This window comes from Boleophthalmus pectinirostris, unplaced genomic scaffold (genome assembly GCF_026225935.1).
Source record: "Boleophthalmus pectinirostris isolate CB_2022bp ecotype Guang Dong unplaced genomic scaffold, ASM2622593v1 HiC_scaffold_20, whole genome shotgun sequence".
Lineage (NCBI taxonomy): Eukaryota > Metazoa > Chordata > Actinopteri > Gobiiformes > Gobiidae > Boleophthalmus > Boleophthalmus pectinirostris.
Window position 1 is genome coordinate 33,325,139 of NW_026571153.1, and position 14,997 is coordinate 33,340,135.

A 14,997-nucleotide genomic window follows, 5' to 3' on the forward strand; every position below is an offset into this window, starting at 1 on the left:
ATAACGTTACAGAATACGGCGCTGTATTAACTCTAAATGTCCAAGTTATGCTTAAAATAGCTTAGTTTTAATTAAAGGCCATTTTACACTAGAAACATTGTGGGAAGTTAATGCACACTTGGAACAAAGTCCTTCATACAGATCTACTCATGTACTGGCCAACTTGTGACAAGGAGACAACCCTTGTGACCCTCTATGTTGTGTGGCTTTTTACTGGACGCTTTAACGTTTCACTTTAAAATTTCCAACTTTCTAATGAGTAGTGTTTCTTGCCCACTCCAGAGCTGTCCTAGGGCTGGGGCAGCCAGCCATGCTCTGTGCGCTCAGTGCGCTCTGTGTATCGTGGGTATTGTGCGGATCCATTGTGACAGCGTGTCGGCCTGTGTTTGTGTCTTTCCCCCAGCAGCAGATCATGAGGGACCGATGGATGAACGTGGGCTATGAGGAGGAGGAGCTCAAGCCTTACATCGAGCCACAGCCAGACTACAAGGACCCGCGCCGGACAGGTACAGCCACAGGACACTTGAACACAACACTACACGTGAGGGACAGGACTACAGCTCACACAGCACCATCTTCACACATGAAACTGACACAAGACAATTGTAAAAAATAATATAAAACTAATATTTTACTTAGTGCTGTCATGCGATTAAAAAAATTGAGAGATTAATTAATTATGATCTGTAATTAATTAATCTAATTAATCTCATTTTAATCTCACCTAAAAATTGCTGAGAAAAGCCTTCAATTTGAGGTATTTTCATTTAAATTCATTATTACATTATTGTGGCAGATCAAAAGACTAATATCAATTTAAAAAAGTGACTTTATAAAGTCATTTATTGTTTAACAAATCTCTCCAAATTGGCTGTTGAGCCCAAGTCTCCATGAATAAGAAACTGTTTGTTGTAAAGTAGCAAAGACGAGGAAATCTGAACATAATAACTTTTGTCTACTTAAAGACAATAAAAAGTCCAGTCTTTCCTTAACCATATTAAAAATATTATTGATAGAGAAATGCTTTATATATGACATCACTGGTTTTAGTCCTGGTTTAGACCTGCTTTAGTCCTACTTTAGTCCTAGTTTAGTCCTGGAATGGATTAATCCTGGTTTTAATCCTGGTTTTAATCCTGGTTTTAGTCCTGGTGTTAGTTCTGGTTTAGTCCTGATTTAGTCCTGGTTTAGTCCTGGTTTTAGTCCTGGTTTTAGTTCTGGTTTTAGTTCTGGTTTTAGTCCTGGTTTAGACCTGGTTTTAGTCCTGGTTTAGTCCTGGTTTAGTCCTGGTTTAGACCTGGTTTAGACCTGGTTTAGACCTGGTTTAGTCCTGGTTTTAGTCTTGGTGTTAGTTCTGGTTTAGAGGCGCACAGGAGGAAGCGCGGTTTACGCCGCGTACGCGAGAAAACACGATCCACACGCGGCTCACGGGAGCACGTCGGTGTCCGCGCAGTGTCTATGGAAGGAAACGTGGTCCGCGCGTTCTCAGGTTAATGACGATGATGAAGGTGTGTGATTGTTTGTGTGTGTTTGTGTGTGTGTGTGTGTTTGTGTGCGTGTGTGTGCGTGTCCCCTCATGTGGCAGGTCACTATAGGACAGTAGTGCAGACATCATGAGCCTATGCAGGTTGTTTTCAGGCGATATTATATTTGTTATTTTCTTTTATATTTCACGTCGAGAGAATAATTTCCAAGACACGAATGTGTTTTTACCTGTGCGCTGCTGACTCTGTTCTACTGGCTCTTCGACCTCGTCCATTGTGCGACTGACGCCGTAAACGTTAACATGGCGTTTACATTGCTCTTACTGCGCGCGTTTTGTGTGGCTTTCCGGCAATGAGTGGAATTACCGAAATAAAAAAATGTATAAATGTGTTTTGTGTGTGTGTGTGTGTGTTGTTGTCCCAACAACACATAAAAACAGGTTTTATAATAAAGAAACTCACATACAGAAACACTAAAGTTAGAGATTAAAAATGAGATTAACGCGATAAAAAACATAACGCGCTAAATATGACTGTAATTAATTAATCGCAATTAACGCGATAATTTGACACCCCTAATTTTACTGTCATATACTGCACATATCGGTAAATTTTAGAAACTAATGTTGGATGTTGGATTCTGGCAAGCATTACTCTTTGCCAAATATAACAAACATATGAACAACAACTATTAGTCTGCACTATCTACAGATTACAAAATGAAAGTTTTTATTTTCTTGTTTTATTACTGAATGAAATACAATAATAGTACCAGGCTGTGTGCGCTGTTCTAAAGCCGTCATTCCTGGAAGGATCTGGAGAAGAATCCCATGCCTTTCATGTTTATAAAGGCCTGTACTTCAACTCTATATAAGATATTGAGTTCTATTATCTAAATAATTGCAGACTTTGTGATTTAATAATTGCACCATTCAAAGTGTGATTTTGATCGGTTCGATATATTATGATGCCCTACTTCAATTAAAGAAGTCCTCTGATTAAACAACCCCCTGACCTGCAGTCAGTCAGTCCAGTTTTAATGGGAGTTTGGCGGTAGTTGTGTAGTGTAGTTTATTTGTGTTCTGTGCATCCATACCAACCGTTTGTCCCCCTCCTGTGTCCACAGACGTCATGCTGCAAATGGGCTTCTCTCAGGAGGAGATCCAGGACTCGCTGGTTAACCAGAAGTACAACGATGTGATGGCTACCTACCTACTACTGGACTACAAAAACTCAGAGGTGAGGAGAATGGACCAACCACCAGCATGGCTGCTTTTTTACTTTTTCTTTAAGCCAGATTTTTAAAAAGTGATTTGCAAAAGGTTTTAAAGGTGCTGTGTGTAACTTTTCTGGTGGGGGACAATGGAGATTTTAAAATGTGAAATGCAAAACATTAGTCTTGTTTCCACTGGTTCAGTTTGGAGCAGATTGATTCAGGCTGCAAGTGTCTCCACTGTTTAAAGTGAACCCCTGGAGGGTTCCAGCTCCCAGAGGTAGTTAATAAGTGTAGTTAATGACCAAACCAAATGAATGGACAAAAGAGAATGCAGAGTCAGGTGAAAACAAGATGGCAAAAAACAGAAAATAATCATTCCTCACCAAACACTGATTTCTCTTTCCACTGATGTGAATTATATGTTGAGCCGATATGCTTTGCAAAACAAAGCTAGCACACTAGCAACAAGCCATTTCCTCGTTATCGACGCACGACACTTGTGTATAAGGATTGAACATATTCTATTTCCAGTGTATAATGCATCTAACATGAGCCAAAGTCAATACATTACATAAAGTTGAAATGCAGCCTAGAAGTGCAGAGGTGAAAGAGATACAGAAAAATCTGAGGTAGTTTAGTGTTTACACTAGCTTTAGCCTCTTTTGACCGCGCCACAAACATGTAATCATAAGACCGATCTCAGAAATCCACAAAAAGATGTTTAGTAATTCTGAGTATAATTCAAATACAATTTAGATTTTATTAAGAAAACATGAGTTCTGATTGAGTGACGTCAGTCTGTCATGGAGCAGAAACACAACTGGGCTGGAGGGAGCCTCTCCACAGACGTGCTCTGAAGCCTCAGTAGAACCATGCCAATGGAAAAGAGGCTGTAGTGTCAATTGAAAAGTGTTCGGAGAGTGTGATGAATGTAATCACCTGAAGTGACCCAGCAGCTTATCTGCTTGTTCCACAGTGCCTTTGTTGACTTTATGTAAAGTTTAAACTCGGCCTGCTCGCCATCACCACCTTTTAAACTTGAGGCCTTTTTCAGTAACACAACCTATTGAATGTGAATTTTTTGTGGTTGTCATAGAAGCAAAAACATTTTTTCACTTGACCTTATTTCCATTGACAACATGACTATGAGTCTCTTCTCTTTCAGCTGGAGGAAGGCTTCATCAAGCCCCGCCCAGGAAGTGATGTAAGCAACATAAACGCCCCCTTCCCGCTTCACAAGGTACAGCAGGGACTTTAGGACTTACACTCCATCTGTGCTGGGACTCTACCGTCAGTTCGCTTTGGTGCAGCTGAACATTGCAGTCCACAGCAGCAGTTTGACTGGGCCAGGGCCTTTAGGTGCACTCATGTACAGGGCCCCACTAGTCACCAGGGGCCCCCAACATTGCATGTCCTGTGAGCACAACTGCAAATGGAACTATACTTTTACTCATATTTATACTCCATATATACTATATATATACTTTGCAGCTGATGTCATCAACTTTCACTGGGGGTCTGATGCTAACTGTAGGCACTGCTCTGTGTGAGGCGTTGTTAGGCTTTAATCTGAGCTTTATCAATGTAACACCAAGACTTGACTTAGTTGGAACTACAACAGGTGAGATGAGATGATTGAGCTGTTAAACAACTGCCTCTCAAATAACATTACAGTCACAAGCTAACTAGCATTTACAAGTTTTCAGATGGTCACGCTCACCTATGTTTTTAACCAGCAATACTTATGTTGACCAAAGACTCCTGAAAATGTGTTGTTTAAATGGATTTTGCATTTGATTTAAGACCAGTCTAAAAACTTCTCAGGCTGTGTTTGCTAATGGGCGTTTTGTGTTACCAGGGTAACTGCAGAACATTCTTCTATAGACACACGCAGAACACCCCCAGTGTGGTGTTGCTGCAAAGTAACAATGCAGATACTTTACAGTAAGACTGTATACATTAGTTGGGTGCCTTTAACACTTAACATTCTGATGAAGTTAGATTAGACAAAGAGAAATGATTCCATTGCACAAAACTTAATGTTGCAGGAGGGTCTCACAAAGCTCCACATGGCCCTGGTTCTGTTCCCTGTTATTTAACCAGCAGCCCCTTCATTCGACCTTGTTGCTAATGTGGGCTTGCTAACATGCATAGTGCAATAGATAGGGGTGGGCATTTGTTTCATTCGAGACATGCCCCCATGGTTTCTAATGCAAATGCCCTTCTCCAGAACCAAGCAAATAAACAACACGGACACTACCAGTCAAACGTTTGAACACACTTTAGGGCTCTTTACACTGTAGATTCTAGGGTTGGCAAAAGTATTGTGAATCGGATACTAATCAATATTAAAACTAGTATTAAAAACTAGATCCTCATTTGAACAAGTATCGATACACAGGACAGAAATGAACATTTCCTGAATAACATTAAAAGGATCTTGAGCTGTATCAAGATCTATAAGAGCACATAGACTCTATACAGTCGTCCCTCACTATATCGCCGTTTACCTTTCGCGGTCTCGCTGTTTCGCAGATTTTTTTGTGTGCAATTTTGCATGTTTTTTTTTACAGTGTATGAACGCACATTGTGTTCCTCCCCCTGCGTCCTGATTGGCTAAGGGATTGTAGACCATTGTCAATCAATCTCCTCCGTGCCGTGTCTCCTACAGAACAGAATGTGTTCAACTGACAAATTTACATAAATGTTGGATCTCTAGCAGTGTGATTGTGAAGTGCTGTATGTTTGCAAGTTTGCAAGTTGTCCTGGTTCAGTCTTGGTTTAGTCCTTCTGTTTCAATCCTGGAATCATTCCTAGTTTAGTCCTGGGTTAGTCTTGGTTCAGTCCATGGCATGTACAGCACAAAAGTTTGATATACAGTCCCTGACAAAATTCTTGTCGCTTATCCATTTTGTATAAACAAAAGCTTATAACCTGACTTTAAATTATTCGATTGGTTTTAGAAATGTCTCATATGAAAGCCAAAACCCTCCCAAATTATGCTCAATATACTAAAAGAAATTTGCTTCACTGAAGAAAGATTGATCATTTAATGAACACAGAAAGGTCAGATTTTGGCAAGACAAAAGTTTTGTCGCCTACAGAAAATTGAACAAATAATTTACTTCAGATACAAAAATATGTTGCATAACGTCAGTGAATTAAGTAGTGGTGCTGTGAGATCCATATTTAATATCTTGTATGACTTCCATGAGCTTGAAGGACGCATCCATGCGGTTTGACAATGATTCATACAATTTGTTGATGAAGTCATCAGGAATAGCAAAGAAAGTGTCTTACATGCCTCCCAGAGTTCATCAAGATTCTTTGCTTTTGCCTTCCATGCTTCCTCTTTCATTCTACCCCAGACATGCTCAATGATGTTCATGTCTGGTGACTGGGCTGGCCAGTCCTGGAGCACCTTGATCTTCTTTGCCTTGAGAAACTTTGATGTAGAGATAGAAGTATGCGATGGAGCACCATCCTGCTGCAAAATTTGACCCCTTTTATGGTTGGGAATGTAAGAGGTTGTTAATACTTCTTGATATTTTAGACTATTGATATTTGCCTTCCACCCTGCAAATGTCTCGCACACCCCCATACTGGATGTAACCCCAGACCATGATTTTTCCGCCACCAAACTTAACTGTTTTCTGGGTGAATCTTGGATACATACGGGCTCCAGTAGGTCTCCTGCAATATTTGTGGTGGCTGTGATGTAATTCAACCGAGGATTCATCTGAGAAATCCACCTTCTGCCACTTTTCCAGTGTCCATCCTTTTAGCAGGCTGTGGACCTTGGCAAATGCCACACGGTTTAATTGTCTTTTTGTTTAGTGCTGGTTTCTGTGCACTGATTTGACCATGGAGGCCATTTTGAGACAGAATTCTACAAACTGTTCTGGTTGACACAGGGACTTGAGGTGACCAGGTCTGGTGGAGCTCTGCTGCAGTGGAAAAGGGGCTGGCCTTGGATTTTCGAATCAACAAACGGTCCTCCCGAGCAGTTGTCTTGCGGGGTCTGCGGGACCTGGGCTTGTCAAAAACATCTCCAGTCATTTCAAATCTTTTTCTTATTCTTTGTACTTGACCCTGAGACACATTGAAGGTGTCAGCCACTGTTACGGCCATTTTTGTCCCACATTGGTTCAAGGTGTTTGGGGTGGAGCCTTAGGGGTGGAGCCTAGTGGCTCATAGCCAGGTGGCCTTTGTGGCCTGATTATTCTTTGTGTGGAAGCTGTAGGGGGTTGAGGCCATACAGTTTTTTGACCGTGTGATCTGGATATATTGTGTAATCTTCAGTTATGGAATCTGCATCTACAATTAAACCTCAATCAATATTCTGTAAGTTTGGACTTTGAATCTTTTGGTTTTCATCTTAGACACAGGAGTCAAGCTAAAGCCACACAGCCCTCACAGCTATAGTGGCAGACTGGAGTTAAACAGCCACTACATTCAGTCAAAAAACTTGGCTGCTTTTTGGACTCTGAAGAAATTGTGGACTAACCAAACAAGATGGACAATGGATGGATTATTGTTGTTGGCTTTGTTTGGAATATATACTGCACATTCCAGTTGAAACCAAAGATCAACTTTTGGACCAAGATGCACATGCATTTTGATGTGTGGAAAAGCCAGTGTCTTGCAGTGTGCTTAATTGGATGTGGTTTGTTGGGTTCTTTGTTCAAATGCCCCACACCACCAACTGAAGAGGAACCACATGGAGCTACTACAGTTACAGAAGATGGACAAAAGATGGTGCCAAAGACAACAGAACAGACAAAAGAGGTAAAATATATCCATAACCTGGAAGAAGAACATCAAATGAAAGACTTTGATGAAGACTATGATATTGCTGATTTGGATAAAGAAATTGATGAAGATATGTTGAACTTTACTGTGGAAGATGCAAATAGTGTGGATAAATTGCCAGTGTCCACCAAGTCTGTCAGCATGGTACAAGTGGAGCCAAACTTCCATAGGGACATTTTGGAGTTATTAAAGCGACAGCTGGACATCACAGAGATGCTTGTGAAACAACTGAATATGGTGCAACTTCCCAAACTTGATATTCCTGTTTTTACTGGAGACCCTCTTGAGTTCAAGTCTTTTGTGAAAGCATTTAATCATGTAATTGGCTCAAGAACAGACAATAACTCAGATAAGCTATACTATTTGGAGAAATATACAAGAGGTGAACCTCAGATGTTGAGCAGCATATGCCATATATCTCAAGGATATGCTGAAGCTATGCGCTTACTGGAGGACTTCTATGGACATCCAGTCAGAATAGCCACTGCTCTGATGGACAAGTTGTTTGAATGGCCTCAGATAAAATCAGAGGATTCTAAAGCTTTCAATAGCTTTTCCATTTTTCTGGTGAGCTGCAGTAATATCATGAAGGAAATGGATTACATGGCTGAAATGGACAGTACAACCAACCTGAAAATTGTCATCTCAAAGTTTCCATTTAAGACCAGAGAGAAGTGGAGAGAATATGCATTTGACATTTTAAATAATACAGGTGCAATGGCAAAATTTGTGGATCTGATTTCTTTTGTCACCCGTGAAGCAAGAATTCTCAATGACCCAGTGTTTTGAAATCTTCAGTTCGCAGCTTCAAGAAATGTTGAAAAAGGGTCAGTTAAATTTGAGAGAAACAAGAACATCCTGAAGGGTAGACCAAGGAGTGCCTTTACCAAGCCTTGCTTCTATTGTGAAAAGGCTCATACATTTTTAGAGTGCTTCCAGTTTGCTTCTAGACACCACCCAGAAAAACTTAGCATACTAAGAAAAGCAGGCCTGTGTTTTAGTTGCTTGAATAAAGGACATCTTGCCCAAAACTGCAGAAACAAGCTTTCCTGTTCTACATGCACCAGAGAACATCCAAAAGTTCTCCACATCTATAAATCACAAAATCACCCCAAACGGGAAAGTTCTGGAAGAAACCAAGAACCTGATTTGATTCCCAGTGCAGCAGTATACTCAAGTTATGTTATGACTACCCCAAATGGGGCCGGGAATACCAGTGATTCATTTGATAGAATGAGAACTATGGACAAACAACGAGACCTATCAGACCTGTCTCTTCAGGAACTGTGGAAAGGCAACTTATGAAGTTACCTTGGACTAACTGGATTTACAAAAGGAAATGGAAATGCCAGCATACGAGAGAAAGTGGAAGAAAATTAAACAGTGGCAGCTAAAAAGACAGTGATGTAACATCTTGTGAAACAATGTTTTTTTTTATTGAAATAATGACTTGTAATTGTGGGGATATTATTGATAGAGTTAACATTAAACTAGATGTAATAGCTAAAAGCAAATTGAGTATCATTTAGTAGAAAGTAGAAAAGAAGGTTATTGGTAAATTGGTAACTTATAGATGTAAAGAAAAATTGGAAATTTTCTGTTTTGGTAATTATAAGTGCTCCTGCATTATAATTAGGGGCCGGGAGTGTTACGACCATTTTTGTCCCACATTGGTTCAAGGTGTTTGGGGTGGAGCCTTAGGGGTGGAGCCTAGTGGCTCATAGCCAGGTGGCCTTTGTGGCCTGATTATTCTTTGTGTGGAAGCTGTAGGGGGTTGAGGCCATACAGTTTTTTGACCGTGTGATCTGGATATATTGTGTAATCTTCAGTTATGGAATCTGCATCTACAATTAAACCTCATAACCAATATTCTGTAAGTTTGGACTTTGAATCTTTTGGTTTTCATCTTAGACACAGGAGTCAAGCTAAAGCCACACAGCCCTCACAGCTATAGTGGCAGACTGGAGTTAAACGGCCACTACAGCCACCTCAGCAGTGGATCTGGTCTTCAGCCTCTTGATAATTAACGCTTTGGTCTCAGGGTGGATCTTAGGCATGTTGTCAGAGGTCAAGTTGCAGTTGATGTGAAGGTCTGGTGTGCTGGGGTTCTTTTTATACACACCCACTAATTGACTGATCAGTTACTGATCACAGGTGAGGCTGTAATCTAGGATTGGGTGCATCATATGACAAGGCGACAAGACTTCTGTCTTGCCAAAATCTGACCTTTCTGTGTTCATTAAATGATCAATCTTTCTTCAGTGAAGCAAATTTATTTTAGTATATTGAGCATAATTTGGGAGGGTTTTAGCTTTCATATGAGACATTTCTAAAATCAATCGAATAATTTAAAGTCAGGTTATAAGCTTTTGTTTCTACAAAATGGATAAGCGACAAGACTTTTGTCAGGGACTGTAATCTTGGGTTAACGGGCAGGTGCGGGCAGGTGTGGGTCTCCAAAAATGGACCCGTGTAGGACTCTGTGCTGTAGGGCTCCATTATGAAATAAATGAATGTTCGGTTTGTTACATAAAGGACCAAAATAAGAAATAAGAAAAGGACGACAGCAGCAATAAGTTTTAAGAAGGATGTAAAAAGGGTTATCTGTCCTGTGTGAGAAAAGTGTATGAAGTGTGTGGTGAGGGCTTTTACAACCTTAAAACAGATAGAATAATTGAAGTTGACTACTTTGCGGATTTCACCTATCATGGGTTATTTTTAGAATGTAACCCCTGCGATAAACGAGGGAACACTGTACACAGATATAGGCCATGTGGTAATATGAAAGAAAGTACTACCATTTGTACTACCATGTTGAAAATCACATTCTCAATTTTGGTCTCATGACAGCACTAGTAGATTCTCACAGAAAATTGAAAACAATGAATGAACACACATGGAATGGAATAAACAAAAAAGAGTGAAATGGGTCAAAACTAGGGCTGGGTATCATTAAGAAGTTGCCGATACAATAAATACCTCGATACACTGGTCACAATATGATAAATATCTACTACAATACAATGAGCTTTCGATTCGATACAATATATTTCAAATCGATTCGATATTGCCCAGTCTTTGTTGAACCACTTCTTGTACAAAGTTCATTTAAAACACAAACACTTTAATTATCAAAGCAGTGAAACTGTCAGATGTGTTGCATAAAAAAATTTGTCTAAACAAGCAACAAAACTGTAGCATTGTAACAAATTAATTGAGTAGAGTATTTTTTGGTATATCGATACAGCATCCCACGATATCGATACTGTACAGTATAATATATCAATATTTCAAAACTTTTGCCCACCCCTTCTCAAAACATTTTGTTGGATTCTTCAGAATAGCCTTTACCCTTTGCTTTAATCGCTGTCTTGCACTCTTGGTATTCTGAAAATGAACCCTGACAAGGCACAGCAGTGAAGGGAAAACTATTTCAGGAGACTTCATCACTGAGAGAAGACTAAGAATTTGCAACGGGTGGATATCTGAGATCTGGATCTAAAATATAAAAGATGTTAGAGTTATTTAAATTGCTTCATGTATTTGATGTCTTCAGTAGTAGTGTTTCACATAAAGCAAGAACACTGAAAGAGAAAGTAGTCTAGACTTTGAACTGGTAGTGTATATTTAGATTTCCAGTGCTTTTGAAATTATTTGTATGATTGTTCTAAAGATCTTGTATAAATCTTGCCCCTCTGCCTCCTTTCTCAGGTACAGCGCAGCGTGTCATCCAACCAGAAGCCTCCAAACCGCAGAGCCACTGACCAGGGTAAGCTGGGTTGGTGTGGACGGGCAGAGAGGGAGAGAAAAAGGGGGGGAACACTACTCACGTGTCCTCTGTCCCCAGGGTCGTCCTACTCCAAGAGAGGAGGACAGGGGGACAAAGGCAGCGGCACCACCGAGGACTCCAGCAGGAAGGGCTCGTCCGGCAGCTCCACCACCAAGGTCCCAGCCAGCCCCCTACCCCCGGACCGCAAGAAGAGCGCCACCCCCTCCACTGTGAGAACACACACCACACACCAGACATGTGTCCATTCCAAACACAACCGAAAACTCTAATGAAAACCAGATAACTGGCCTAGTCCAATTTAAAGGGTCCGTACTACGCTATTTTCTCATCTATATAATGTTGTTTCCTCCTCAAAACATAGCTGGAGTTGCGTTTTGTTTCATTTACACATTTGAATAATTCTACATTAGTCTGTCCACATCCCCAAGGGTCAATATGGTCTGTTCCACCTTGTGATGTCATAAAGGCGGTAGTTTTCAAGTGAACAGCTCTTTTTACCTTTCGAGGAAATGTCAGAGTTGAAATTATCCTAATGGTTCTAGTCAAGATGTATGAAGTTTAAAAACACAGTGGAGCACATTGTATTACCACATGACATCAGAAGGTGGTAAAAAGTGTTTTCTGTTTAAGAGAAGAACTAAATGTGCAGGTTTGTGTGTTAAACATGTGTGAATGAAACAGAACTCCAGGTCTGTTTGTGATGAGGAAACATTATGTCATGGATCAGAAATTAATACATTTCTAGTTCTAATTAGAAATTGTATAATAGAGGCCCTTTTAGACCTGTTCCAGTCCACCTCAATGTGTCCCTGTTGTCTGACCACCACAGAACAGCATCCTGTCCACTGGCAGCCGCAGCAGAACCTCCCCTCAGACCGAGAGGGCTACACTAGGGTCCGGCATCCACAATGGCAAAGACAGGTACGCCACACACACAACCGCACGCACACTCCGCCCAGTCAGTGTGAGTTGCGTTCCCCAGAGCTCCGCCCACAATCCCCCCCCCAGCCCAAGATCCCACACTCCAGCAGAGTAATGCCCACTGACCCAAACCATCGAAGAACCAGGCAGTACAGCAGTACTCATCATGACCCTGTCCCGCAATGCTTACTGTGCATTATGCTTCCTGAGCTTCCATGTTAAAGAGGACATATTATGCTTTATTTCTGGTATTTAGTGCTAGAAAACATGGCAAATACTCAACGGAGTTTACATTGTGTTCATTGTAAACCACATAATTGAACCTCATCTACTGACTTCCACTTGGATTCTCGTCATAGTGACGTTTCACTACATGAAGAGCTGTATTTTAATTTGTTTTAATTCAGACTCTGGGTAAACAATAAAAACACAGCAAACAACTTCACAATAGAATTGTTAAGTGTGATGTCACTTTTGGGTCCATCAGCTGATTGAAAATAATGAACATGTTACAGTTTCCTCTTTTTTAGCGTCAGCACATCTCACATTAAGAGATTTGTTTAAAGCTAACAAGGTTATAAGCATGGATCTATAGACTGCTGTGACAAGGGAGACTGAGGGAGACTGAGGTAAAAAACTAGGCTAGGCTAAGTTAGAGTTAAGCAGATCATGAGATACACTGGTAATGCTATGTTATGTTATGCTAGGCTATTAATACATCATTTACATTTCAAAGTTAGCTTTATTGTCAATTTCTTCACATGTACTAGACATACAATGAATCAGATGTATGTTTCTCTCTATCCCATTCATAGACAAGAGAGGACAAACATTAAAGTGCAAGACAGGACAACATTTACGTGCACAGACACAACAAATAACATCTCTAACCACTATAATAACAGTAAATAAATACATGAAGCTAAAAACACTAGTGTACAGTGCAGTACAGTTCAAGTCAGATGAAGTATTAGCAGCTGTATATTAACGTATTTATAACCATAACATGTTTGACACTGTTTAGTTAAACTTGCACTTTTGAAAGGTAGTTTGCTCTTGTTTGCTGAAAAAGATAGAAATCAGCTGTAAAGTGTCTGGTCAGAGTCGAAAGTGACATCACTCAACAACTCCTAAGTACAGAGCAGTGGGTGGGGATACGGGGTAAGTGAAAACTGACATTTACTGAGCACTTAACCGTCAAATGCAGGATAATGCAGGATTGCTCAAACATGCATGAACCAATTGAAATCCAACTTTGAGGAAGCCAATAACAAGTGAACACGAACGTGTACATGGTATAATATGTCCCCGTTAAAGTGAAGCCTCACCATATCAGCTGTCACACACTCATATGGTCAGTGTCATGTCCTCTCTGACACGCCCTCTCCCCTCTCCATGTCTCATGTCACACACACACACACAAACACAGAGGAGGGGCGTGTCAGACAGAACTGCTTATGTACTGTGGGTTTCCTGTGCTAACTCAACCATCAGCATTATTTTACCTGGTTAAAGTTTGCTCATTGTGTTATCAGCTCTCCTCCCACATCTCTCTCTCTCTCAAAGTCTGTCTTCTTCCTCTTGCTCTTATCTTCTCATATGTCTCTCTTCTCTCGCTCTCTCCTCTCTGAAATCCCTTCCTCTCCTCAGAACCTCCCATCTCTCTTGCTGTCTCTCTCTATTTCTCTCACTCTATTGCTCTATTTCTCTTTCTCATAGTCTCTCCTCTCTTTCACCCACTCTTTTCTTCATATATACCTTTTTCTCTCTCCTCTTCTCAGAAAACCTCCTCCCCCTTCTGCCTCTCTCTCATCAAAAAACTCCCCTCCTCCATCTCTCCTTTCTCATATCCTTTTCCCTTCAGCTTTCTTTTTCCCTCTCTTACTCCATCTCTCCTCTCTCATTTTCTTAATATTCTCTCTCTCCTCATTCCTCTGAAATCCCTTCCTTTCCTCACCTCACCTGCTGTTTTCTCATGGTCTCTCTCCTCCCTAACTCCAGCTCTGTCCCTCTTTGTCTCCCTCTTTCTGCTCTCCTCTCTCCGGCCTCTCCAATCTCCCACTATCTTCTTCCCCCTCTTGTGTTTTTTCTCTTATCTCACTCTCCTCAGAAACTTCCCCTCTCTTTCTCTCCCCCTCTTCTCTTTCTCGTCTTTCTCCTCGCATGCGTCCCTCGTTACCGTAGTGAGTACCCTCACTATGGTGTCAGTGCAGTCCTGCGTTGCCATAGCAACCAGGATCATTAACACAAAGTTGAGGAAATGGCTCTCTTCTTGAGCTCCTCTAATTCAATTGTGTGCTGCAGCAGGACATTAGAGCTTGTCACATGACCTCTGAACAGGTACTGACAGAGTTCTGTGGATAATGCCATGTGACTCACAGCTGGAGGACTTTAGAATCCAGTGTATTCATGGTTTTCAAGCCATGGCAACGGCCTTCTGGGTCAGAGCAATTAAGCAATTCAAATCCAACTATTCTGTCTTCTGAATAGTTTCATTGGATTTGTTTATTATATGTTTTTATTAAAGTTTTAGGAACGATGAACTTTGAGCACCGGCTCTGACCCTCCTCCCCATCTCCCCCCTTCCCTTGCTCTTTCTCTTTTCCGTATCCTCTCTCCTGCTCACCTCCTCCTTCTCTCTCCCCCTGCTCCTTCTCTCTCCCTTTTCACTAGCTTTCCCTACTCCTCTCTCTCTCTCACCTCCTTCTCCTTGTCTGTCTCTCTTTCTCTCTCTCCATTTCTCTCTCTCTTCCTTCTGTCTGTCTGCACCCCCC

At 41.0% G+C, this 14,997-nt stretch overlaps 1 protein-coding gene across 3 annotated transcripts in view; it reads left to right on the forward strand.

Annotated features, from left to right (window-relative positions):
• mark2b (MAP/microtubule affinity-regulating kinase 2b) overlaps positions 1-14,997 on the forward strand; it is a 56,563-nt gene that overhangs the window by 35,233 nt on the left and 6,333 nt on the right. The window contains exons 10-15 of one of the 3 annotated variants that reach the window (XM_055156397.1): positions 404-506; positions 2,611-2,723; positions 3,866-3,940; positions 11,224-11,281; positions 11,360-11,511; positions 12,132-12,223. In XM_055156397.1, the coding sequence (XP_055012372.1) occupies positions 404-506; positions 2,611-2,723; positions 3,866-3,940; positions 11,224-11,281; positions 11,360-11,511; positions 12,132-12,223 (593 nt within the window). The remainder of the gene's footprint in view (positions 1-403; positions 507-2,610; positions 2,724-3,865; positions 3,941-11,223; positions 11,282-11,359; positions 11,512-12,131; positions 12,224-14,997) is intronic. The other 2 variants (XM_055156399.1, XM_055156398.1) reach the window with 2 other exon arrangements.